At 54.6% G+C, this 25,795-nt stretch overlaps 1 protein-coding gene across 5 annotated transcripts in view; it reads left to right on the plus strand.

The window, feature by feature from the left end:
* The window catches only part of KCNN2 (potassium calcium-activated channel subfamily N member 2), a 317,533-nt gene that overhangs the window by 234,533 nt on the left and 57,205 nt on the right, over positions 1 to 25,795 (plus strand). For 4 of the 5 annotated variants that reach the window (XM_051834540.2, XM_051834539.2, XM_051834542.2 and 1 more), the window contains one exon: positions 11,830 to 12,248. In XM_051834540.2, coding sequence (XP_051690500.2) covers positions 11,830 to 12,248 — 419 coding nt within the window. Of the gene's footprint in view, positions 1 to 4,948; positions 5,160 to 11,829; positions 12,249 to 25,795 lie in introns of those variants that run through there. The other variant, XM_051834543.2, reaches the window with a different exon arrangement.

The raw sequence follows: 25,795 nt of genomic DNA on the forward strand, positions 1-25,795 counted from the left end.
GGGTCTCCCGCATGGATACAGGGACCCAAGGACTTGGGCCATCTTCTGCTGCTTTCCTGGGAACACTAGATGGGAAGTGGAGCCCCTGGACTGAAGCTGGCACCCTCATGGGATGCCAGCATTGCAGGCGGTGGCTTAACCTGTGCTACGGTGGCAGCTCCAAGAATTTTTTTTTTAAACCAATTAAAGCGTCTTCCTTGTGGTTTGTTCCTAGGCTTCTGGCTCTTGCATCACAGATTTCTGGGATGAGTCCCCATTGCCAAGACTGAGCGTCATTCAGGTGACTTTGTTCTCTTGACAACTTCCTTGCTGGTTTCAGCCATGGCACAGCAGCCAGCGCGTGGCAGGGGGGACCTCAGCAGCCGGACTCCCTGGCCTTTCAGGCCCAGTGGTCCTAGAGGCTCTCATGCTGTGCGCCTGTGTCTCTTGGATCAGAGGAGAAGATGTCACAGCCAAATGCCTTCCGTCTGCGGAAGCACCTGCCCTTCAGAAGTTTGTGTGTGTCCTTCTAGCTGAGCCGTTAGCTGCACAGTAGTTACTGTTGTATTTGTAAACAACATGCAGCTTCCATTCCTCACAGACTCCCTGCTGCACCTGCTCACAACTTTCTTTTTATTACTCCGCGCTGTACTTTGCGTGGAGTTTGCCAGTGTCCATTGTCGATGACAACCGTTACATTGTTCCAGTGCCTCTTTTTCCTTTCTTATTTTAGGTGGTGTGAAAACTTAATTCCGCTCTTTCCCTGTGGTGCGGAGGGCATACAGTCTGTAGCCTTAGCCTTTGGCGCGTATGTGCGTGTGCGAGGTTTCGTGTTGATAAGCATCTTCCCTTCCGCTACCTAAGGCAGCCGCCTTCGGGGGCGGGGCTGCCACTCGGGCCACTTCCTGTGCCCCCTGACTCGCATGTCCAGGACCTCCTCCTCCCTTGTTTGGTCTCCTCCTGCTGCTGATTTCATCACTGACACTCAGCTGAGCAGCTCCTACGTGGACCTGCCAGCGCACTGTCCGCTCTGCTCCCGGCTCCCTCCTCCTGGCTGCTCTCTCCTTCGCTGCAGGATGCCCCTTAGCAGGCTGTGCTGTCCCGTCTTCACTTTGTCCTCCTGAAAAGTGTTCACCTCGTGTGACCTCAGCTGACCCTTGTGTTCTTGCAGTACTTTGCAGATTACAATCAGGTATTCTGTATCTGTTTTTATGTTAATAGTCTGAAGCTATAATTTAAGTATAGGTATACTAGATCGTATACACACATGCTTTCAAAAAGAGGGTGGGTTACCTCTCCCCCACCTTAGTAGAGGTCAGCACTATTGTTGGAAACACAGCACACTGGGTGCTGTGCCATGATCCACTGGGATTCTACACTGGGGGCTGAGATCCGGTAGGGACCGACACTGGCTGCTGTGATCCAGTGAGGATCCCACTGGGTGCTGTGATCCACAGGGATCCCACCCTGGGGGCTGTGCTATGATCCAGTGAGGACCCACACTGGAGGCTGTGATCCAGTGAGGACCCATACTGGAGGCTGTGATCCAGTGGGGACCCACACTGGGGCCTGTGATCCAGTAGGGACCCACACTAGAGGCTGTATTGTGACCCAGTGAGATCCTTTGGTGCGTGAGGGAGGTAAAATTGTTTAGTCTTGAATTAAATGAGTTCAGACCACCATTGGATTTTTTGGAGACCTGGCACCTGCTTTTCAGTGTGTGTGTTTGTGCGTGCTTGTCCCTTTGCCAGTACGTGCTATAACTAAGTGTAGTTCCTTTCCCCTTCCACCCATGGTTGTCTCCGCATTGTGTGTCTGCTGAATGCTGCATTCTGTGCACCCCAGCTGGTCAGGAATACTTGGTGGCAGTTGATGTCATCCACATCATCTCTGGGTTCATCCCAGCTGTGGCTGGCTCGTATGTGGTAAGTAGCAGAACACCTTACGTGAGCGCAGGTCCTGAGGCCGGCTTGCTTGGGTTGGATTCCTAGCCCATATCTCGGCCCCGTGCTGCCCTGGTTGGCTCCTTCGCTGCTGAGCCTCCTTCCCTCTCCCTGAGATGGAGCAGGAAGAACTCAGAGCTCCAGGAGCTCCTGTGAGTTTCACGTGCGTTAGCACATGGAACAAGCTGGAGCCGCGCCCAGCCCTGTTGACTGGCAGTGAGGGAAGTGCACTCTAACACAGCTTCTGTTGTCTCAAATGCATGCGGAAAGCAGGTTAAAGTTCCAGGGTGAGGAATACGGGACTTGGAGGAAGCCTAAAATAGGATGGCATCTATTTCTGCTAGAAGGCGTTGAGTGTCATGTGCAGGTCTATTTAAACATTTGCTTCCGCTGGAGATGCAGGTGCTGAGCTGAGGTTGGGGGGTGAAGCTGTGACGTAGAAATCGGAGTGACCCTTGGCGGGTAAGCGTTGATTTGCTTTGCTAAGTATTTGGTTTGCTTGCAGCTTTCCAGTGCTGCCCAGTGCCCCCATCAAAGGTGAGTGCTGTGGACTTGAACTTCAGCTTCAGGATTTTCTGTTACTCCTGCTGTGACCATGACAAAATCTTTGAATTTCTTGTGCTTTAATTGGACTCTAATAAAGGCAGATAATACACGAGGGGTGCACTGGCATGGATCTAGCTTTGTCAGTGCTTAAAGTAAGGAGATGGGAGTGCATTCCAGCTATGGGGCCATAATATAATGCTTCCAGTGAAAGCACAGTTCTGACCATTTCATACCAAGTTTCTGGAGTCAAATGAGTTGTTGGCTTTTACTTAACTATTTGAGATTCATCACGTTAATTGTAGTTATGACTGGTTCCTCATCAACTTCCAGAAATGATGCGAGGATCCTAACCAGCGTTTGTAGACAGTTAAAATAAGTACGTCGATCAAAAAGTAGTAACAAGCTGCCATGGAGGAAGCCTGACTCCTCGTTGCCTCTTGTCTTGGTTCTTGTCCTTTCCAGTGGCCTTGGCGGCAATGGGCCTTCATGCCCTGCCCTTCCTCTTCTACCTGAGCACAGCTGTCAGAGCACAGAGCCGGGAGCACAGCTGTCAGAGCACAGAGCCGGGAGTACAGCTGTCAGAGCACAGAGCCGGGAGTACAGCTGTCAGAGCACAGGGCCAGGAGTACAGCTGTCAGAGTACAGAGCCAGGAGCACAGCTGTCAGGGTACAGAGCCGGGAGCACAGCTGTCAGGGTACAGCTGTCAGAGTACAGCTGTCAGGGTACAGCTGTCAGAGCACAGAGCCGGGAGCACAGCTGTCAGATCACAGAGCCGGGAGTACACCTGTCAGAGCACAGGGTCGGGAGCACAGCTGTCAGAGCACAGGGCTGGGAGTACAGCTGTCAGAGCACAGGGCTGGGAGTACAGCTGTCAGAGCACAGAGCCGGGAGCACAGCTGTCAGAGCACAGGGCCGGGAGTACAGCTGTCAGAGTACAACTGTCAGGGTACAGCTGTCAGAGCACAGAGCTGGGAGCACAGCTGTCAGAGTACAGCTGTCAGAGTACAGGGCCGGGAGCACAGCTGTCAGAGTACAGCTGTCAGGGTGCAGCTGTCAGAGTATAGTCCACATGGCCACGGAAGGCCAGGCCCAGGTGCCAGAAGCCACGGGAAACAGGGTTAAGATTCCCATCAGGCAGAGCGTGGACTCGTAACCTTGCCTGGTGTGGATCCCAGTGGGCAATTTCAGGGTTCTGGTCTGTAGATAAAGCTCTTGTCTAAGCAGGAGAGGACACTCTCAGCCTCTCCCTGTTGTAGCCAAAGCAAGAGTTCCTTCTGGAGAAGGTGCAGCAGGAGTCATAGTGACCTGCTCTGTGCTGGCTCTGCTCTGATGTGACAGCTGTCCTGTGTTCTCATTTTCTGACCACAAGTCATCATTTCACTGAGGCACCTGCCCCTCTTGAGGGTCCGTGAGATTCTGTCCTTTATTTGTGGGGTCGCTCTGCCCCCCTCCTCCACCTCCACCTCTCACTTGAGGTCGTACCTGTGTCAGTTCACATGGCCCCACATGGCGACATAGGGGACTGGGAAGTGGGGGAGGGTGAAAGAGAAGGGTGGGCATGGTGCCCGGTTAGACCCTGTGTCATACTGCCTGTGACAGACTGGAAACATGGATAAGGAGCATTTTCACGGAAGCTCGGCCTACCAGAGGAGGGCATGCACTTCTGGCCAAGTGGAATTTGCCTTTGCAACACAGCAGGTCTTTTTATTATTATTATTTTACTAGTATTATTAAAGAAACATATGACTTTATCATGACAGCCACCTTAAGAGGCAGCTGGTAACATTGTTTCCATTTGTAGATTGTAGATAAGGTCAGCAACTCTAAAAGTTTCCTGAGGTCATATAACAATGTGTAACAATCTATATTAACAAAATATATTAACAGTATGTAACAATACGTAAGTGCCGTGTTAACAATGTGTAACCATATACATTAGCAACATATAATAATATGAGCACAGTATGTAGCGGTATGCAATAGTATGTGCCAATATGTAACTGGGTCATCTCGGAGCTGGGCCTTGGTTTCCTGGGCCCCAGCAGGTTTTTTTCTCCACCCTCTTCTCCCAGAGAGGAGTTGGCGGTTCGTTGATGAACTCATCACTGCCTTGCTTTTCAAGCCTTCATCTTGGAAGCAGGGGAGTTTCAGGGCGGTGTGAGCATGCAGGGCTGCCAGGATGGGCATGAGGCTCCCAGCGGAGGAAAGGCCCAGGCCGGGCGGTGAGGGATGGCCAGTGTCCACCTGGCTGGTTTCTGCACGTTTTGCTCAGACCTCAGGGCTTGTGCCCGAAGTTTTCCCGTTTGCTTCCTCCTGTGGTTCTGGGCCAAGGGTGGTGAAGGAAACCCAGGTGAGGGCATTGGGCAGGCTTCCCCCGCCCTGCCTGGCTGCCCGGGCCGGGCTGCGGTGGGAGGGAGGTCTGGCCCTCCTCACCTGGCTGTCGTCAGCAGCGGCTTTCTCTGCTTGATTCCCTTCACAAGCTGGTTTCTGCGGAGGGGAGTGCCTCTCGGCTGAACATGTGCAGTCGTCTGTCTGGGCCACTCTTCCAGGCGGGACTCCTGCTCCCAGCTCTGCATCGCCTCGGCACCTGCCTCCCCCAGCCACGTGCTTAGATAAAAACTTAACTCCACGTCCGTCTTGGCTCGTTCATCTGTGTATCAGACACCCTTACCACCAGAAGCTTCCCATGAGTGAGTGGGGGAAAGCAGCTTGGGCTTATTGAATACTGGGTTTAAAAGTTAACAAGGATATCTTATTGACTCTTGTCCTTTGCTGTTCAAAACACTTACGTTATGTAATGGCTCAAGAGTTTGCTTTAGTCAGCAGAACATTTTCGGTATAAATTGGACTCGTGGGTTTGATTCTAGTTGGCACTCTACGGTTTTGCACACGTGGAGCATTTGTTAGGAAGCACTTGGATGCTTAAGGACCTCATCTATTCTCATCCTACCTCTCTGTCTCTTTGAGCAACCATTTGCCCTGGTCCTTGTCTTCAGCTAGCTGTATGTATTCACACGGTTCCAGAGCAGAGAGGATTAATGATGTGCAATTGAAAGTTCCTCTTGGTTTATGGCTCCACCCTCAGCCACGCCCCTTCACTTCTGGGGTGCTGTTGCAGAGGTCCTTCCTGCACACCGAGCACAAGTGTGAGTGCTCCCCTTTGACGGGGCTGCACCCAGCTGTGCCGTTTTGTCATGTGATGCTATGGACGGGCACCCATACTTGGCTTTATTAAAATCCAGGACTTCTTGGATGCCCTTGTTTTCTTAAGAAAAAAAATAGATTTATCTGTTTGACCAGCAGAGTAACAGAAACAGAGAGAGAGGGAGAAAAAATGCTTCCATCGCTGGTTTGCCCTCCAGCCACCTGCAATGACCGGCTGCCAGGCTGGAGTCAGGAGCTCCGTTGGGTCTTCCACGTGGGTGGTAGGGGCCCAAGTATTTGGAGCATCTTTCACTGCTTTCCCAAGTGCATTAGCAGGAAGCTGGATTGGAAGTGGAGCAGCCAGGACTCGAACCAGAACTCTCACAGGGGAGGTCAGCATCCCAGGCAGTAGTTGAATCCACTGTGAGACAATGCCGGCCACCAGGTTTTCTATAGGTTTGGGAGCCACTTTTATTTCCTTGTCCATGACCTAACGTTGGCAGTATTATTTTTAAATTATTTTCATTTATGAAAAGTAGAGTGAAAGGGAGAAATACACAAAGAAAAACAAACAAATGGAGATGTCTTCTGTTCACTGGTTTGCATTCAAACGCCCACAAGAGCCAGGGCCATTGCCAGGCAGAAGCCAGGAGCCTGGAAGTCAGTCCTGGTCTCCCATGTGGGTGGAACACTCAGACTTGAGCCATTGCCTGCCACCTTGCAGGGTGCACATTAGCAGGAGGCTGGAACCAGGTGCAGAGCCGGGACGCAAATCCAGCCACTCCAGGGTAGACTGCAGGCAGCCCAAGCAGCAGCCTGACCACTGTGCCAAATGCCCATTGTGTAGTACTTGCTTTCTGGGTTTTTTTTTTTTGTTTGTTTTTTTTTTTTTTTTTTTTTTTTTTAGATTTATTTGGTTATTTGAAAGAGTTACACAGAGAAGGAGAGGCAGAGAGAGAGAGAGAGATCTTCCACCTACTGATTCACTCCCCAGTTGGCCGCAGTGGCTGGAGCTGCATCAATCTGAAAGCAGGAGCCAGGAGCTTCCTCCAGGTCTCCCAAGCAGGTGCAGGGGCCCGAGGCCTTGGGCCATCCTCTACTGCTTTCCCAGGCCTTAGCAAAGAGCTGGATTGGAAGTGGAGCAGCTGGGACTTGAACTGGCGTCCATATGGGATGCTGGCACTGCAGGCGGTGGGTTTATCCCCTGTACCATGGTGCCGGCCCCTAAGCCCTGGTTTTGGGCTGAGAGTGCCTGCTGGAGGAAGCCGTGGGACTTTGCCCTGCAGTCTTCCTTCTCTTCCCAATGTTAGTCTTTCTGACATTGGGCAGATGGATTAATATCGGGCCTCTGACTACTCCCTTAGATAGAGCTTGACACAGATCACGTTGATGCGGGTTACGGTGACTCCGCAGAAGGCCATGGGGACAGTTCTGCCGCTGGCTTTCAGCACTTGGCGTGCAGAGGGCTGTTGAACACTGGCGATGGTCAGTGCTCTCTGCTGTGCAGAACGCGGGGCGACACCGTACCTCTCAGCCTGCTCAGCGCAGCCCTCTGCTTTGTACCTGGCGAGCTCCCCGCAGTGCCCAGGCCAGCCCATGGCGCTGCTGCAGCTCCCAGGCTCCTGGACTGCTGCCCTCCAGGTACGGCCTGCGCACCATGCTGCTGCTTCTCCTGTTTCTTCTTTAGTCTCAGGCAGTCTCCTCGATACGTTCATGGAAAACGAGCTTCAGGACAAAGCTGTGCGTGGCTTTCGGAGGTGTTTTTATTTCTCTTTCCTGTGAACCCTTTGAAGTGCTCTTGGACTGATGGCTTGCAGATCTATCTCGACTGCCCCACTTCTCTGAGATTGGCATCCGTACTCACGTGGTGGCCCGGCCCTGTGCCCCAGGCCTGAATGCTCAGGCGATGGCACACACACACACCCATGCCCCACCCCACTTTCCAGGGCGGAAATGCCGTGGCCTCCAGGGTCTTCTCTTTCTTCTGCCCCTCCCACCTGCATCCATCGAGAGGTTCTGACAAGGGCTCCAAACTTCGTGTCCCAGACACCTGCCAGGTCACGGGGCTGCTCCCATCGGTGAAGGGCTGTGGGTCTTCCTGCCGCGGGTCCTCCCCCAACACCATCCTCTCTCCCACCAGCAAGGGTGGGCCCCCCAGGGTCTAAATCAGCTCCCATCTTTCCTCTGGCTGGCAATGGAATCCAGTCTAGAGACCGTGACTAGCCATGTCCTGCCGTCTGATGGCAGTTTGTTCTTCTGTCTGCGCCTGGATGGTTAAGGTTCAGCCACTCTGGCATCCCTTCATTTCGACACCTGCTAGCCCTTTAGAAAGCTCAGGGCCTGTGCGTGAGCTCCTTCCCCTGCCTGGGCTGTTCTCCCCTGGCTCTTGATAAGACCAGCTCGTCTCTGGGTCCAGGTCTTGCTTAAATGATGCTTCTCTGCTGTCTGCCCAATGGCCACATCTGGCTGTCATCTCTCATTTATTCTTCTCTGTTTTGTCTCTGTTTCCTGCATAGCTATGTCCACAGACAAAATTACTCAATTAAATTGCTTTAAATCTGCCTTGGTCTGTCTTTCCCAGTGAAAGCTGGTTTCAGTGGACAGACCCTACATCTGCTGTGCCTCCTGCTGTGCGTGCTGGCCCCACCCTGAGTGTTCAGTACCTTGGGTATTGCGTGGAGGAGTGAGTGAGGAAGTAGCATCAGAGGTGGGGATTATGTGGAGAGTAAAAGAAAGTATTTCTTCATCAACCTTGACATTGAGTTATGAGCTGTGGCAAAACAAAATGAAACCAGAAATTATTTCAGTGTGTTTCTGAGGGAAAATCATCTGATTTTCCTATGGAATTGCAAAGTCTTGCTATGATAACTTGTGACTTAGTAGAATATGTCCTTTACATGTTTAGAAAATCTCACGGATTTAACTTGCATTGGCTTTCGGTGTTTGCGCCCTCCAGGGTCCTCCTCAGTGTCACTGGGACTCAGGCGGTGATTGGGTGGTTGCTGTCAGGTGAGAAGTCACCTGGAAGTTCCATAAACAAGCGTCGATTGTCCTGGCGCGGTAGACGTGGTTTCCGGTGGGCAGGAGCCCACAGACAGGTGGGCTGAGGGTCTGGCGGAGAAGTCTCCAGGGCTGTGGCAGTGAGAGGTGCACCCAGGCATGAGGCAGAGTGTGGGGCTGGGGTGGGGGAGAGGTCAGATCTGTGTGGCCCTGCACGCCCCCTCAAGAGATGATGTGGGATCTGGATGGACTCCCAGGCCGGGGAACGGGACGTTCCAGGACGCAGAAGCCCAAGGAGGGCTGGGTGCTCGGGAACCTGCGACCATGACCATGGGGGATGACAGGGAGAGGCAGAGGGCGTGAGGGTGGGGAGGCGGCCTAAGCCAGGCTGCACAGAGCCCGCCTGCTGCGGGCGTAGGGGGAGGGCGCCCTTCAAGGGGAGCCTTTGGATGGTCTCTGTGTTGGTGATTGTGGCCTGGCGCAATTGAGATTTTAGGGAAGTCATTAGAGGATGGCAGGAGAGGTCCAGAGTGGGGGCTCCTCCAAGGGAGGGTGGAGGAGGCGACTCCTAGGAGCAGCCACACTGCATCTTGGAAAGGACGGCTGGCTGGCAAGAAAAGGAGCGGAGGGACGGATCTCTGGACTGCGACGTCTTGTCTTTGGGGTCTCTGCGCGAGTGGTGATGGAGAGGAGAGCGAAGGCAGCCTAGGGTAGCCCCAGTGCGCTCAGGGCTCGCACACTTTCCTTGTGCTGCGTAGCGGCAGGGATTGGACCTCGCTTGGGAGCTGTGCCCAGGCCCACGGCTCTCACGTGGGGATGGACTGCTGCAGACAAGCGAGGCGGGCACGGGGGCAGGTGAGGAGGGAGGGCGCGGTGCAGCTGCGTCTGTGGCTCCTGCGGAGCGCGGGGGAGGCCTGCGCTGCTGGGGTGTGTGGCGCCTCTGTGGGCCCCACTGCACTTCAAGGACTGGAGGGGTGGCAGCAGCTTGCACCCACACCGCTGCCGCCCAGCAGGGCGTGGGGAGCAGAACCCTGCTCAGGTTCCCTGTGCGGCCCAGGCAGCTCGGAGGCCTGGCTGCGCTCACCCTGTGCACCCAGACTCGGTTTCTGCAAACTGAAGGGTCCGTCGGAGCCCAGCCTGGTGAAGACAGTAGTGACTGAGCTGGGTGACACCAGCTGGGGCAGAAGTGGGAATGGGAGTTGAAGGAGCAGCCCTGTCTTGCTTTCGTGACTCGTGGCGGCAGTTTCCAAAGAGAGCATCGAGTTTGTCCCGACAGAGAACCTTCCCTGGCCAGAGGGATGTGGCCGTTCCGATGTCCCCTTCTTAAGAACTGGAGCCTCTCCCCAGTGAGCAGCCCAGTGCAGAGGTTCAAAGGTGTCCATCCTTAGGCCTCCAGCATGTTTCCTGTGTCTCCCCTGAAGTCCTCTGTGCTGGGGGTCATCGCAGGCGAAGAGGGCCAGTGGGATTTCCACAGCCCCGGCCTGCTGTGCCCATGAGCCACTCCTGAAACTGGACAAGGAGTTTTGTTGTCAGCCTACTCATGCCAGGAGCCCAGATGAAAGGTTATGATAAAGGCACAGCTAAACCAGGACATTGTCGCGCCTAATTTCTCAGCATTTAGATGTCTTTTTGATAGCAGAAAGAGGAGGCCATTTCCCGTCCTGAGATTCCTCTCTGGGCACAGGGACACTGATGGCAGCTCCTAGTTTGAATAATGTCCCGCCTGCGAATTGCAGGCTAATTAAGAAGGGGCATTTTAACCCTCTGAGTGGTGCAGAATTCCTTTCTGGACTCTGGAAGACAAAGACCCAGGCAGAGGGAAACCCGCCCTGCCTCTGTCTGACTGGGATCCCGGCCTGAGAAGGTGTGGTTCTCAGCCGGTGGCTTTTATCCCGCGCCTTCTCCCACGGGGGCTGCCAAGCAGAAGCAGCGCCGTGACTCCTGTCTCAGTAGGCAGCCTGGGGGCTTTCTGGGCACACGGGTCTCCTGATGCGTGGGACGCCCAGTCTGGCAGCCGGCTGGGCGTCTGAGAAAAGCCACTGCCGGTCTCCAGGCGCTGGAAGCCAGGGAGAAGCAGAGACACGCATTTCTGCCCCTTTCACTGTTTTTTGTTTGCTTTCTCTCACTCTGTCTCTCTGGTTTGTTTTTCCTTGACTGTGCTGTGAGGAATGACAGGAATAGGAAAAAGGAGCCTTGATTAAAGAAAGTAAGTTTGAAAACAAATTAATAATTGAAGGGAAGGCTGTAGGAGAATGGAAGAAAAGAGACAGCAGCGCAGCAGTGGGGAAGCTGCACGGAGCCTCACCGCCACGCTCGCCTGTGGCCCCTGGGGGTTTCCTCTGAAACCAAGAGTAGGTTCCCAGGGGCACCGCTTGCGAGCTGCTGTCCTCCAGGGAATGAGTGACTGCGGGAGACCGGGCTGAGAATGTGCACAGAGCAGGGGGCAGCTTCAAATGCAGACTCACACAGGGTTAGAGCGGTGTTTGCAACAAGTGCAGCCTGACTTCTCAGAGGCAGGTGTCATTACTGGCAGCCCCGAGCCCGTTCTGTGTGAATGTGATGTCACCTGCAGGCCCGATGACGTCACACATAGACTCAGTGATGTCACCTGCAGGCCTGGTGATGTCACACATAGACTCGGTGATGTCACCTGCAGGCCTGCTGATGTCACACATGGACTTGGTGATGTCACCTGCAGGCCTGGTGATGTCACCTGCAGGCCTGCTGATGTTACACATGGACTTGGTGATGTCACATGCAGGCCTGGTGATGTCACTGGCAGGCCTGGTGATGTCACCGGCAGGCCCAATGATGTCACACATGGACTCGGTGATGTCACCTGCAGGCCCGATGATGTCACACATAGACTCGGTGATGTCACCGGCAGGCCTGGTGATGTCACCTGCAGGCCCAATGATGTCACACATAAACTTGGTGATGTCACCAGCAGGCCTGGTAATGCCACACATGGACTTGGTGGTGTCACCTGCAGGCTTGTCTAGGAATGTAGCCTCCAAAATCCACTTGAGCTCCTTGGTAGCCAGTTTCCAACTTTAGTTTTTACCAAAGACTCCCCACTAAGAGCGGCCAGTGTCTGAAAGGGTGGCCTCGTGCTTGCGTGCTGGTGCACATGCCCCGTGTGTGTCCGAGACCCTGCATGGCGCGCGTGGACCGTGCCTGCCGCACTGAGGTTGACTTCCTGCTTTGCTTTTGCAGTTGTTCATGGTGGACAACGGAGCAGATGACTGGAGAATAGCGATGACCTACGAGCGCATTTTCTTCATCTGCTTGGAAATACTGGTTTGTGCTATCCACCCCATCCCTGGGAACTACACGTTCACGTGGACGGCCCGGCTCGCCTTCTCCTACGCCCCCTCCACCACCACCGCCGACGTGGATATCATTCTGTCCATCCCGATGTTTTTGAGACTCTACCTGATTGCCAGAGTCATGCTCCTGCATAGCAAACTGTTCACCGACGCGTCGTCCAGAAGCATCGGGGCCCTCAATAAGATAAACTTCAATACTCGCTTTGTTATGAAGACGTTGATGACGATATGCCCAGGAACTGTGCTCCTGGTCTTTAGTATCTCGCTGTGGATAATTGCCGCGTGGACGGTCCGTGCTTGTGAGAGGTAAGTCCGTTTCTTTTCTTGTCTTCCGGAGCTGGGGAGAGAAGGCGTGGTAGGCTGGGGGTGCACGGCGTCTTGCACTGGAAGACTTTGCATTCTCTGCTGGGATCCCTGGCAGTGGCTGTGACCAGCTTGGCTGCAGGTGTTGGCGTGGAGCAGGTGCCATTGCGCTCGTGTGTGTTTTCTCTCTCTCATTGGATCCGTCTTCAGCAGAGGCTTCCTCTGTGCACTGTGTGTAGAGCTGGTGGTTGTGCACAATGTTTCTACCTGAAACACCAGTTAGGGGGTCACAGGCGTTGTTTCTGTGCCTGGCTGGTCCAGGTGTCGATGGTTGTTGATGCCGAAACCTGGTAGGGAAGTGTTGGCTCCCGGTGTCTGGGATCTGCAGACTCTTGAGCATGGTTGCTTGATGGTCGAGCCCTCCCCTGAGGAGGTGGGTGTGTGCTAGCGTCTCCCAAGCTTTGAGCAGTCGGACGTGAGAGGAGGGTGTGGGTTGTGCTGTCGGTGGTGTGAAGTGAGACGCATGCTCTCACGTTTCAGGAGGTGCTCAGCGAGTGGAAACTGACCAGTGGCAGCACCAGTGCTGGCCGCCATGCCGTCTGACAGACAAAAAGGGACTGATGACAAACGCAGGTGCTGCGTCAGAGTGGGACGGGGCGTGCACTCGCGGGACCTGGCTGAGGAAATCCAAGGGCAAGAGAGCAGTGGAGAAACAGCGCCAGCGTGCACGTTTCTGGGACGCTGGAATGTGCGGATGCTGGTCTTTGTAGCATCCTTTTCTAAATGTAGTTTGCCAAAGTCAAGGTCGAACTCGTGTGCTGTAAAGAATAAAGGAACCTGGTCATGGGCTGCTGAGAGCAGAGGCAGAGCGGCCGTGCTGCCAGCCCGTTCCAGCCTCCCAGGAGCGGTCCTGAAGCCTCTCTGGGCTGCTGCATGAACTTTGTTTTTTATGTTCCTAAGTAAAATGGTTCATGTAACTGTGCCTGGGTTTCTCTGCCTGGGGCTCCGCCATTGGCGTCGTGTTTGGAAATTGAGGTTTTGGTTTACTTCCTCTTACACTGCACACGTCTTTGCCACGGCCCTGGGAATCTGCAGTCTGCCCTTGGGTTGTTGTGAGCACATGGAGTGCGTTTGTAGTGGGAGTTCCATACATGATGGTGGTTATTCCTTCCCTGGGGGTCTGTTTCCTCGAGAATTGTTACCTCCTTTGAGCTTTCTGCACACTTACCCATGAACAGTCTAAGTTCTTTCTCCCTCACTGTGTGGGCTCTATTCCCTTCTCTGCTCACTGGGACCCTATCAGCTTCACCTTGCAGAAGCACCCCCGGACCCCATGCCTGCTGCTCTGTCGTGCGGGGGGTTTCCTGGCTCTGCTCGTGTGTTGTGCCCCCCTTCCCTGGACCCTGTTTCTCCCTCTCCTTCATTCACTCCTGTGTCAGGCAGAATCTAACTTCCGAGGGTTCCTGACACGCAGTTGTATGTGAGAGAGTTTTTGAGACCTCACGTGCATATGGTCATCTTTACTCTTCCCTGTGCTTACTGGATAATCCAGCTGGGTATAAAACTCCAGCTCGCGGGTGGGCATTTAGCTAAGCTGTTAAGATGTCCTTGTCCCAAATGGGTGTGCCTGGGTTCAGTTCCCCACTCTGCATGGTTCCAGCTTCTTGCCTCTTCAGACCCTTGGAAGCAGCAGTGTCAGCCAAGTGCTGGGGTCCCTGTGTCCACATGGGAGAGCTGGATTGAGTCCTGGGCTCCTGACTCTGTCCTGGCCCCGCCCTACTTACTGTGGGCATGGAAAGTGAATTGGTGGTTGGAAGATCTCTGTCTCTATCTCTGACTCCCTCTCAAATAAATAAATTTTCAAAAATAAGAAACAAGCAGCTGCAGAGTGGAAATCACCATCCTCTGGAATACTGGAAGCTTCGTGTCCTGTGGTCTCACGGTGCAGTCGGGTGCCTCTCTTGTTTTTGGACCTTTTTTGACCTCTGGGTGCTCCCAGGATTGGTATTCTAGAATTGTGCATGGACCTGCTTTCATGCATGGTAGTGGGCATGCAGCCCATTCAGCCCTGGAGTTCCGTCCTTCAGTTCTGGGGTCTTTGTTTTGCATTGGTCCTGTTTTCTGTTGGCCGAGTAACGGCCCAGCCACACTAGTTTGTAGTTTTCTTACTGGTTTTGTTGTTTTCTGTCCCCGCCTTTTCTGAGTATGGACAGGTAGCCTCGGTTTTATCTCCCACACTTTCTGCTGGGACTGGGCTTCAGCTCTGCACCCTAACGGATGCACCTGATTTTTGACCATTAATGCTTTTCCTTCTAAATAGCATTATTCTCTGGGGAAGTCAGGGGTACTTTTTGACATCTTTTTTTCCGTATGTATTTTGGATGTGTGCAAAGTTGGTTTTTCTGGCTTCTGTGTGCCGATGTGGCCTCACCGGCTGCTCTGCCTGAAATGCGCACTCGCTTCCTGGTCTCCCGGCTCAGCCGCTGTCTGGGCTCAGGTAAGTCAGCGACCACCGGTTGATTGCTTCTCTGGCTTCCATCACCAGGGCCTCATCTCTTGTTGCCTGTATGGGTTTGTGCTGCTATTGTATGTTTTAAAATTATTTATGGTGTTTTAAGGGGTCTAAGGCCAGCAGCAGGTTCATTAATTTCACCTGTTTTTACCAAAACTTCTGAGTGACTGCTTTTTTCTATACATGAATATGGCATTTGAGGGACTGAAGTTTGCTTTTTAAAGAATAGACCTCTTATGGTGCTGTGTTGTTTCCTAGCAGTCTTGGTATTTAGAGGTCTGTGGTATTTTCTGTAATAGGTGTGTCTATAAAGTTTGAAGAATAAAAATGGAAAACCTAGATTGACCTACTTCGTTTATAAAGATCAGCTGTGGTTTAAAAACCACACATCACAGTGGTGGGGGGGGCGGGGGTAAAGCCCTGGTTTACCTGTGGCAGGCCTGCGTGGCAGGGGGTGGGGGTGGGGGTGGGGTCTCTGTGCACCTGTTTCCCATGCACCTATAAAATAGCCCCAGTGTCCTGCAGCTGCCACGATTTCCCTATTCCCAAACAGGTCACCTGAGCTAGGTTGGCCAATCATCACAAGACACCTGAGGCAGGCCGGGGCGGGTCTTGTGTTTTGAACTTGCTCAGGGTGTCAGAGGGAGGCCCCCCTGCAGAGAGGCCATGGAGGGTGAAGACACCCATCTCATGCAGGGGTAGGAGTCTGAAGCTAGCAGCTATGGGAAGGAGGCCTGCTCAGGGCTGGACTCTGGTGGGGACACTGGGATTCTGTCCCATCGGTGCAGGGTTGGGGGCTGAGTGACTGCAGGCCAGTTCTTCATTTGCAAATTGGATGGCTGGATAAGCTTCCTCCTTGAGGAAGAGACGTTTTATAATTGCACAAACGTGTCAAAGAAAGTTATCATCAACCAGGATTGTGACGGCACGGTCCCCACGTTTGCATTCTCATTGAACTTGGTGCTTTGGGGCACATGATCTCGAGGTTGTGAGCTCTAAGACACAGAGATGTAAACACACACAAAATCGTTTGTCTGCAAAGCTGAACTGTTGACCTTGATGTCACTGGCATCTGACACGTGGGTTTTTATCTTCGTACTTCTCCCTCCCTCCCTCCTTTACTCCCTTCTGAGAGTGTCTTTAAAGGAGAGAACTTAGACGGGGTTGGGGCATAGAGTTTTCTAGAAGAATGTGTTGCACACCTCTTCACGTCTTTTCCCTGAGTGTTTCTGAAGGTTGCTGGAAAGTGTTCCCCACTGCTGAGGGCACCCTGTGGACACCTGTTCCTGGTGCTGGCAGACTCCGCAACACATCATGCACCTCTGATTTATCTCCCTGTATGTGATAAAAATTCTGCCTGTGCGTGTGTGTGCATATGTATGTGTGTGCATGTGTGTATGCCCGTGTGCCTGTGTGTGTACGTATGTGTACCCATGTGCCTGTGTGTATGTGCATATGTGTGTGTGTATACCCATGTGCCTGTGTGTGTGTGTGTGTGTGTGATGGGAAGATGACCATCTGGAGTGTGGTGGTGTTTCTGTGGCCTGCATCTCTGGAGACCAGACTGTAGCAATCCACCCTCTGTGGCTTTAGTTTGGCCCTGCATTAAGGGGGTCTCAGGTCTAGGAAGAGCCTCACTCCTGGAGCAGCCAGGCAGGGTGGCCCAGGCTGTGTGTGCGCTTGCTTTCACAAGGTCCCAGGCCAGGGCGTTCACTGGCGATGGATGAAGTGGGAGAAACTTCCGGAACATCTGTGTCTGAGATGACATTGGGACCGCAGAGGCTGGAAGCTGCCGCGTGGTGATGCCTGGGGAGCTGGCGCAGACGCTGCTCACCGCGTGTTCCTCTGCACGCTGTTGCTAAGGGGGCTGCGAAGCCGTGAGCAGGCTGGCAGGCAGCGCTGCGTTCCGCAAGCAAAGCCGTTCTGTCTGGGGGTTCCCACCACGAGGGCCCTCAGAGCGTTTAGGGACATCCAGGGGGACCGTGGGCTTGGGCCCCCTCCCCTGGCGTGCACACCTGGCCTGGGTCACTAGGAAGTCTCAGAGAGGGAGAGGACTGCAACTGCCTGCAGTTTGGTATTGAAACAAAATGCTTCTTCATCAGTGTCACCTTTCTTCCGGAAGTTTGATCCTGTAGGGAAAGGGCGGAGCTGGGGCAGGAGGAGGGGAGGCCAGGGCGAGGCAGCGCTGTCCAGACCCTGCAGCGCTGCCCCCCACACTGGGCACAGCCACAGTGAAATAAACCACTGTGCGTCTTTCTCCTGTGGTCTCTCTAGCATTTCCGTGTGCATGCACTGGTACGTGTGAGGTGAGAGGGAGAGTTTGCTGAACACGACTCGGGAACGAACGGTTTCTGCTTGTCCAAGTGGAAAAGTTGAAGAAGCCGATAATGGACCTGGCCTTGAGCAGCTCCTGACGTTGGAACTCCCGTTGCAGATGGATAGGTTCTTCCCATACTAATAACTACCGTGTGAATATACACTTGGTATTTATTTTTCAGATGATCAAAGACAGCCGGAGACCTCCACTTCAGTTCCACTGTGTTCAGAGTCTGTTTACTGTCTAACAGTGGTGCCATTGGCGCATCAGGTCCAGCAAAACTTCCGTTTCTCATGACTGTCACTGAGACCCTCCTGTGTCACGTTTCTGGTTTTCACTGCCTGGAAGATGATTTTAAAAAGCAGTGGCAGGGTCGTCAGGTGGGATACACCCCTGCTGTCTAATGGGTCACTGGAGAGTCTCGCACCACACCGTGGCCGTAGCAAAGCTGCCCTCGACACAGGTTTCCCCTGGGAGCGCGCGTAGGCCCTGCCCCTTTACCAGGAGGAAGGGATGGGTGGCCGCTGGACGTTCCACTTGTTCCGTTTGCAGATTTGATTATTTATGTGGGGTCAGAGGTCGGAGCACGTGACACGGGGAGCTGTGTTCTGGAGTGGAAGCTCCTGTTCCTGGTCGGCCAGCTGTGGTTTCAGTTTCCATCCTCAGGAGACCATTCATGATGCGTGTTTCCTGATGAAGTCTTGAAATCTGAAAGGCGTTACTCATGGTCAAGTGTCTTTCACAGTAGCAGGAGTCGTAACACCGGTGCTGTGGGGCTGTGGAGATGCACCTGGCTGGCATCCTGGTTGGTTAGTGTGTCCTGATAAGGAGCGCGTTTGTTGCCACTTCAGGTTCCACCTGTTGCTAAGTCAGCCGTGTGTTGGCTGTTTGTAGCACGACTGCATCATGAACACATCCAGATCCGGCTCAGACCTGTGAAGGGAGCATCGCCACGAGCCGCAGCCTTAGAGCGTCCCTGTGCCAGATCGCCAGGGGTCCTGGGGAAGACCCAGGCTTAGACGTTTAAACATAGCACAGCGGTGAAGTCAAAGCCACTTAGAGTTCATGTCATTACCCAGCGAATGTTCGGTGAATAAATGCAGGGATACAAGCACTTCACATACAAGTTCGCCATAATTTTTATCTAGGGAGTAGAAGATTATTCTTGTCACTGTTGTTTTTTAAATAGCTTTATTGAGGTATGGTTTACATGGCACCAAAGCCGCCTATCTGAGGCACACACGTCAGTAACTCGTGGGGTCGTGCAGTCCAGTTAACACAGCGCCATCACCCCCCGGAGACCCCTCTGCCCGGGACACTCCTGCTTCCCACTCCTGTCTCAGTGACCACTAACGTGAGGGGCTTGAAGAAGATTGTGAGAAAGTTGAATTGAAAGGGAAGCTTGCTTCGTTACCAAGAGTGTCTTTGAAATCCATGTGCAGGCTTTCCACGGTGCCTGGTGTGCAAACCCCAAAGTGCATGCTGTGATCTGCACCCACCCACCTGCTGATGCACACTCTGCTTCCCTGCTGTTTGGGGGCTGTGTGCAGGGCTGCTGGGAGTATCTGCACACCAGCCTCTGGTGAGCACTCGACCCTGCTCCTCGCTGGAAAATCAGTCACGTGTGGGTCCAGATGTGGCTATGTGCCGTCAGTTGTGTGTGTCCGGATGTGGCTATGCGCCATCATCAGTTGTGTGTGTCCGGATGTGGCTATGCGCCATCGTCAGTTGTGTGTGTCCGGATGTGGCTATGCGCCATCGTCAGTTGTGTGTGTCCGGATGTGGCTATGCGCCATCGTCAGTTGTGTGTGTCCGGATGTGGCTATGCGCCATCATCAGTTGTGTGTGTCCAGATGTGGGTATGGGCCATCGTCAGTTGTGTGTGTCCGGATGTGGCTATGCGCCATCGTCAGTTGTGTGTGTCCGGATGTGGCTATGCGCCATCATCAGTTGTGTGTGTCCAGATGTGGGTATGGGCCATCATCAGTTGTGTGTGTCCGGATGTGGCTATGCGCCATCGTCAGCGGTGTGCTTGTGTGTGGACGTGTGTATACTCAGTTGTGGATGCACATACATATCTTGATATGCACGTACCTGCGTGCATGTGCACACGTGGACTTTGCAGGTGTGTACTGATATGATCTTGTGGCTCTGATCTGAAGTCCTCTGAGGACCAGTGGTGGGGAGCACCTCCTCCCGTGCTCACTGGCTCCCGTGTGTGGCATTCACGTTGCTCTCCAATGTGGAACGTGGGTCGATTGCCATGTTGGAGAGTCGGTACCTGTGTGTTTTGGTTACGAGTCATTCGCCAACACGTGGCGTGCATGTATTTTCTGGGGCTGGTGTTTGGTTCTCATGCCGTCGCAGCTGTAGACGCATTGCTGTGCCGACTCGGTTTTCCTGCTGCGTCTCCTGGATCCACGGGGGAGAGCGGCCAGCTGGCCTCCCTCAGCAGACCTGCTTCTGGAGGAAGCTGCCGCTTGCTGGCTCTGTGCCCGGCTCCTCCTCCCTGCTGCCCTCCTGCTACCCTGAAGTCTCCCAGGTCACTGTCTTGTAGCAACAGGAGAGGAAGGGGCAAAGGAGACTGATGTTCCACCCCTACTCGGAGAGCGGTCTCCCCAGTCTGGCCTGGCTTTCCTAGTCATTGTGCTGCTCACAGGGAGGGCGTCTGGACTCGTCTCCCACAGGGGTATTTGAGGCTCTTGTTGGTGTCTCCCCGGGTGGGGGCAGTCCTTTGTTCCTCATGACCAAGGTCACACATCTGCAGCGTGTCCGGCCAGGCAGAGAGGGAAGGAGCTGGACACGGAGGAAAAGCAACCCCTCCCCGTCCTTGCTGTGACCCGGCCGGGCTCGCCGCAGGCTGCCGGCCAGATGACCACTGTGGCGTCCTTTGCTGTCTGACAGCGGCAGGGCTTCAGAGCCCAGCTCACGGGCATGGCGGTTGACCTTGCCGTGGAATATTCTAGATGCCGCGGCGACTCAGCAGGCGGAGGTGTTAGTGCTGCTTTGCTTTATTGAACCATGCCTCGGAGTCCACCACAGAAGTCACCTGATAGACAGTTTCTGCAGGCTTCTGGCCTCTCGGGGTGGCCTTGGAGTCCCACACACCCCTGTCCGAATCATGGGTTGAAAGCAGGAAAGCCAGTCTTCAGAGTCAGTTCAAACACCGTTTGTGCCAGTGATCGTGGTAAAAAGTGAAGTTTAGCGGCCCTGCTTTGAAGAGCTCATGCCCAGTATTTTGAGTGATGGAAGCTAGCGGTGATCCCAAGCCTTGTCTTTCTGAACGAGACCAGGGCCGTGCTGGACGTCACTTGGTGTTACTTTGGGGCAGTTTTGTGCACCTGTCTCGTGGCATCTTGCGGGGGAGCACCCAGTACAGGAAGGTGAGCACGCTCAGTGGCTCGTGGTGCCCAGCCCAGAATTTCTGTGGGCTCTGCGTCTGGAAGAGGTGAATCTTCCTACGGTTACTCTGGCAGTGTGCCCGCCGTGCCTTCCTCCATCTTGTAAGGTGTTTGGGTTTGGCTTGGCTTTTAAAACAGGTTCTGGGACCCCCAGGGATATGCATGTTAAGAGAGGTTTCCGATGCTGGCTAAGAACTCTCCACTTCTGCCATCTGGCACTGCTGGCCGTGGCCCTGCCCCATTGCTGTTAGCTGTTAGCTGTTAGCTGCTGTGCCGGCTGGCTGCTCCATGCTCAGCCCCACCCAGGCCGCTGCCATTCAGCTTGATGGGCAGGTGCCTGCTGAAGGCAAGTGTGGTGAGCTCTGAGGAAGAGCCAGGACGGCAGTGGTCAGCAGTGAGCACGTGGTCCACCCAGAGCCCACGCTGACCCCAGTTAGGCTAGGACATGGGTTCTCCCTCCAGTTTAGGGCACTCTTGGACTCCCACCCTGTGCTGCTGGAGCTAGGAAAAGCCCCCCTGAACCAGTTCCTAGGTGCCAGCAGCCGTGTCTGCACCATCACATATGCATGGAGCCCGGCAGCCTTTAATCTCTGGGTCAGCTGAGACCCTCACAGGTCATCTGTGTCTGTCAGGCCTGGAGCAGCATCAATCCCTCACCTCCCTGGGACCTGTGCCCACCGCCGGGCTACAGAAGACAGGGTAGCACTTACTGAAGACCTGACGCGGCTGCTGCTGCGTAGCTGATGGGAAGGCGGCACCTCCAGTATGAGAAAGATCCTCATGCAGATCGATTCGCTCGCCGGGAGCTGGAGGTTTATGATTTAGGAAGCTAATGGAGGTTCCCGGGGAACTCCTGTGTTCATCAGCATTTCGGCGAGGCGGCCAGGGCAGCATAGCCCGTGCTGGACACCTGCCGACGGCTGCCTCTGCTGCATGGTCAGGGTGGCCTCCCAGAAGCATCCCGGGCCTGGCACAGCCTGCCCCACACGCTCCGCCGTGTGTTGCTGCAAGTGTTGCCATGCCCTGCTGGAGCACAGACCTGTGGGGATCTCCTGTCTTTGACCTTAGGTGTTAGCTCACCACCCTTGGCACCCCTGTGTCTGTGCTCATGGTGGGCTTTTGCAAAGGGGGGACATGGGGGCGCTGTTCTGAGGCTCCGTCCTGCAGAGGAGCTGCAGACAGAAGCCAGGGCCTGTCCTGCCTCACCCTGGGCTGCCTGTGTTCCGAGGGCACAGCTGGCCTCATCTCTACCACTCAGCTCTGGTCCTGTGGGCTCTGAATTGTTTGGGCACCTCCCAGAAGCCTGGCTGGTAGCAGTAGGCAGCCTAGCCCCGCTCCTGTTACACACACACCTGCCAGCCCTGTCCCTGTGGTCAGCAGAGTCTGAGAATGCCCGCAGTGGCTGCTGGGAGCAGACACCACGAGGTTTAATGCCCAGGTTCACTGCCTCCTCCTCCAGGCAGGCCTTGAGGTAACTAGTCACCATCAGCTCCAAGTGGGCCTTTTGGAAGGTATTATTTTGTTTCATGACTCTGTCCAGTTTGACTTTTGGTTAGAGATGTTTATCTGGTTTACTTTCTGTCTTGTGATTCTTACTGGTCACTTTTTGTGGGGTCAAAGGGTGGCGAGGATTGGGGGAACAAAAGCCTTCCTTTCAGTGCGTGAACCGGCCAGGGTGGGCGGTGGGCAGCCGAGCCCGGCAGCCGGAGCCAGCCCACTGCTTGTGTCTGTGGAGCCCACAGGCTGCAAACAGTTTTTACATTTTTAAATTGGGGGGGGGGGGGGGCATGTGTGACGGAGACCATGTTTGGTCTTAAAAAACCTAAAACAAACGCAACCTGGCCTTGTGGGGAACAAGTGTGTGAACCCCTGGTCTACAGTAGCATCAGAATACATATTTTTCAAAAAGGTTTATTTTTATTTATTTGAAAGGCAGAGATACAGGGAGAGAAGGAGAGAGTGAAAGCAAGAACCGGAGGTCTTCCACCCCAAATGGCTGCAACGGCCAGAGCTGGGCTGATCCGAAGCCAGGAGCTTCTTCCGGATCTCCCACATGCGTGCAGGGTACCAGGAACCTTGGGCCATCTTCTGCTGCCTTCCCAGGCACACTAGCAGGGAGCTGTGTTGGAAGAGGAGCAGCCAGGGCTTGAACCAGCACCCGTATGGAATGCCAGCACTGCAGGTAGGGGCTTAATCTACGCCCCAGCGCCAGCCGCTCAGTACACATTACAGAGTTTTTCTGGTTTCACAATGGTGTCACCGCTTCAATCAAGTGATGCCTCCCCTATAGTCGCTATGACATCTTTAGGATTAAGTTTAAACAGCTTGTGCCATTGGTAACCAGGTCGAGTGCTGACATTGGCTGAAATGACCAGCAGCCCCATCAGAACTCCATTGGAACTGAAGCCACCGTAAGGGGCACCAGCGAGACGCCTCCCAGCTCTCAGAGCCCCTCGGAGATCATGCTGTGAGGCGCGGTCCCGGACTGTGGCCCGGAGGCTGTGGAGCAGCAGGCAGGGCTGGCCGTAGCACGACAGGGTCACTGCACGCTGGCAGAGCGCCTCTCCTTAGCCTGGACACGTGACCTCGAGTTTTCCCACAGCCCTGCTGTCTGCAGCAGGTAACTGCACAAGTGCGAGGCGGGGCTCCCTCTGGGTGTTCTTGGGGCACATCAAAGGGCCAGGGACCTTCGCTGCCTTGTATAGTGGATTCTTGCATGGTAACAAAACACCACGCTCGCCTTGGCCCCGGGGCTGTCTTTCCAACCCCTGCGCTGCCTCTACCCAGTGTATCCCGTGTCACTTAACGTGGGACAGATGCACCAGAGATGAAAATGCGTCCCGTCTGGCTTCCTTGTGAGGATCTCTGCTGAGCTCTCCTGTGAGCTCATTCATTCCTTGGAAGGGTAGAAAGGAAGCAGTGGCTGTGATCCGGCCGAGGTAGCACCTGTCTGGTGCAGGTTCACCATCAGGAGGGCTTCCCGACGTCACACGGCGATAGCAGACGCAGAGCGGGAAGTGCATGTTGGCCCGGTGAGAGCGTGGATCATGCCTGCAGTCACCCCGCAGGCCCTCCAGACGATCTGTGCATCTGGCCAGGGCCTCTGTGGTCCAAAGGGCTGAGATTCCGTGGCCCCTGCCGGGTGGGGCGGGGCAGGGGTCTGCCTCCCTGTCCCCTGGTTTCTGTGCTCAGGAGGGGTCCGTCAGCACAGTGGCGCTGCTTTCCTGAACGAGCGGGCGTCTGCAGTCACTTCAGATTTCTGTTCCTCTCTTTTCAGCAGGTTTTGTGCATGGCCCTGGATATTCTGGACTTCGGCATCTCTCGTGTTTTCTTTTTATAGATTATCTTTGTTGCAAAGGAAGAGATCCTAAAGAATGCTTATGGCCAGCGCCGCGGCTCACTAGGCTAATCCTCCGCCTGCGGCGCCGGCACACCGGGTTCTAGTCCCGGTCGGGGCATCGGATTCTGTCCCGGTTGCCCCTCTTCCAGGCCAGCTCTCTGCTGTGGCCCGGGAGTGCAGTGGAGGATGGCCCAGGTGCTTGGGCCCTGCACCCCATGGAAGACCAGGAGAAGCACCTGGCTCCTGCCATCGGATCAGCGCGGTGTGCCGGCCACAGAGGCCATTTGGGGAGTGACCAATGGAAAAAGAAGACCTTTGTCTCTGTCACTCCAACTCTGCCTGTCAAACAAGAATGCTTTTTTGTGAGCCTACATATTTAGGTGAAATTATAAAGCTGCCAGGGAAGCCAACACGTGGGCTCAGTGTTCTGGAAGTAGATTTAAATGAAAAAGACAGGCTCTGTCACTTGCCCGCCTCGGTCCCACGTGATTGTGGCCTTCCTGCCCCGGTGTGAAGGGAGGCGCAGGATTGGAACCACCTTAGCCCTCCCGCAGTGCCGCCATCAGCGTTCGGTCCACTGGTATTTTATTGAAAAGGCTGTGAATTCCTCTCTTGTGAAATCGCTGAGTGTCAGCGGGAGAACCTGAGCTGCTCGTGGGGCCTTTGCACATGCAGGTGTCCTTGTGGACTCGACTCCCTGCCCTGCGGGGGGCACGCGTGGCTCCCTGCCCTGAGGCTCACAGGTGGGAGGCCCCAGCGCAACCATCCCTGGATCTGGGCCTCGGGGCAGGGTTGGGTCCTGAGGATGGAGCCCGGGTCTGTGGCACCAGCGCCTCCATGAAGGAAATCCCAGAGAGTTCCCCTGGAGTCTGTGCCCTGGTGTGGGGTGGGGGTGCTCACTGCACACTGAGTCAGTCTTTCGGCCCCTGGAACTGTGAGAAACCTATGTCTCGGTTTCTTAAAGATATAGTTCTTTGAAAGTCAGAATTACAGACAGTGAGAGGGAGACAGAGAAGTCTTTGATCCACTGGTTCACTCCCCAAATAGCTGCAACAGCAGGAGTTGAGTTATGCCAAAGCCAAGAGCCAGGAGCTTCTTCAGGTCTCCCATGTGGGAGCAGGGGCCCAAGCACTTGGGCCAACTTCCACTGCTCTCCCAGGCCATAGCAGGGAGCTGGATCGGAGGTGGAGCAGCTGGGACTTGAACCTCAACTCCTGTGGGATGCAGGCATCACGGGCAGTGACTTAACTTGCTACGCCACAACGTTGGCCCTAAGAAGTAAATGTGTGTGAGTCGCTTGGTCTAGGAAGCAGACAGAACCGACTGGGCCACTCTCCCCTCCTGAAAACCAGAGAAGCAGACCGTGTGTGTGCCGTGCGTCCAGGACCACGAAGGGCTGGGGCTTCGCAGAGCACCATCTCTCAGGTACCCGTGGCTAAGTCAGGCTGTGGTGGCTCCCGGAGCTTCTTGGTGTGCAGCCATAGGGGTTTCTGCAGAGTGGACGTGGGCCAAGCCTCACCAGGCCAGCGTCCCGTCGTCGGTGACTGGTGCAGCTCTAACTGGAATTGCCCTGAAGGCACATCGGTGGACATCTTAGGGTCACTTGACCGGCACTGTTACGTGGTCAGAGCCTCGGGTTTTTGAGCCTGGGGCTGTTGGCTGGATGCTGCTGTAGCAGGTAGAGGTCACAAGTGGTGCTCTGTGGCCCAGTGGAACAGAGAAGCAGACCCGTGCCGGTACCCAGCTCCTGTGCCGGCACACCGCTGGTATGCAGGAAGTACTTCATCACCAGAAACGAATTTTCACGGCGTCCCTGCTGTCTGCTGATTCACAGCATGGCCGCAGGGACCCCTGCTTCCTCTGTGCCCAGCGCCAAGCTGAGTCCCTGGACTAGAGCCAGTGGTCGGTGGTTTCTATTGGCTGAGGGGGTCCTTGGCTAATTCTGCATACTTCACTGATCTTTCAGGTCCTTTCTATGCC

This window comes from Oryctolagus cuniculus, chromosome 6 (assembly GCF_964237555.1).
Source record: "Oryctolagus cuniculus chromosome 6, mOryCun1.1, whole genome shotgun sequence".
In the NCBI taxonomy this organism is placed as follows: domain Eukaryota; kingdom Metazoa; phylum Chordata; class Mammalia; order Lagomorpha; family Leporidae; genus Oryctolagus; species Oryctolagus cuniculus.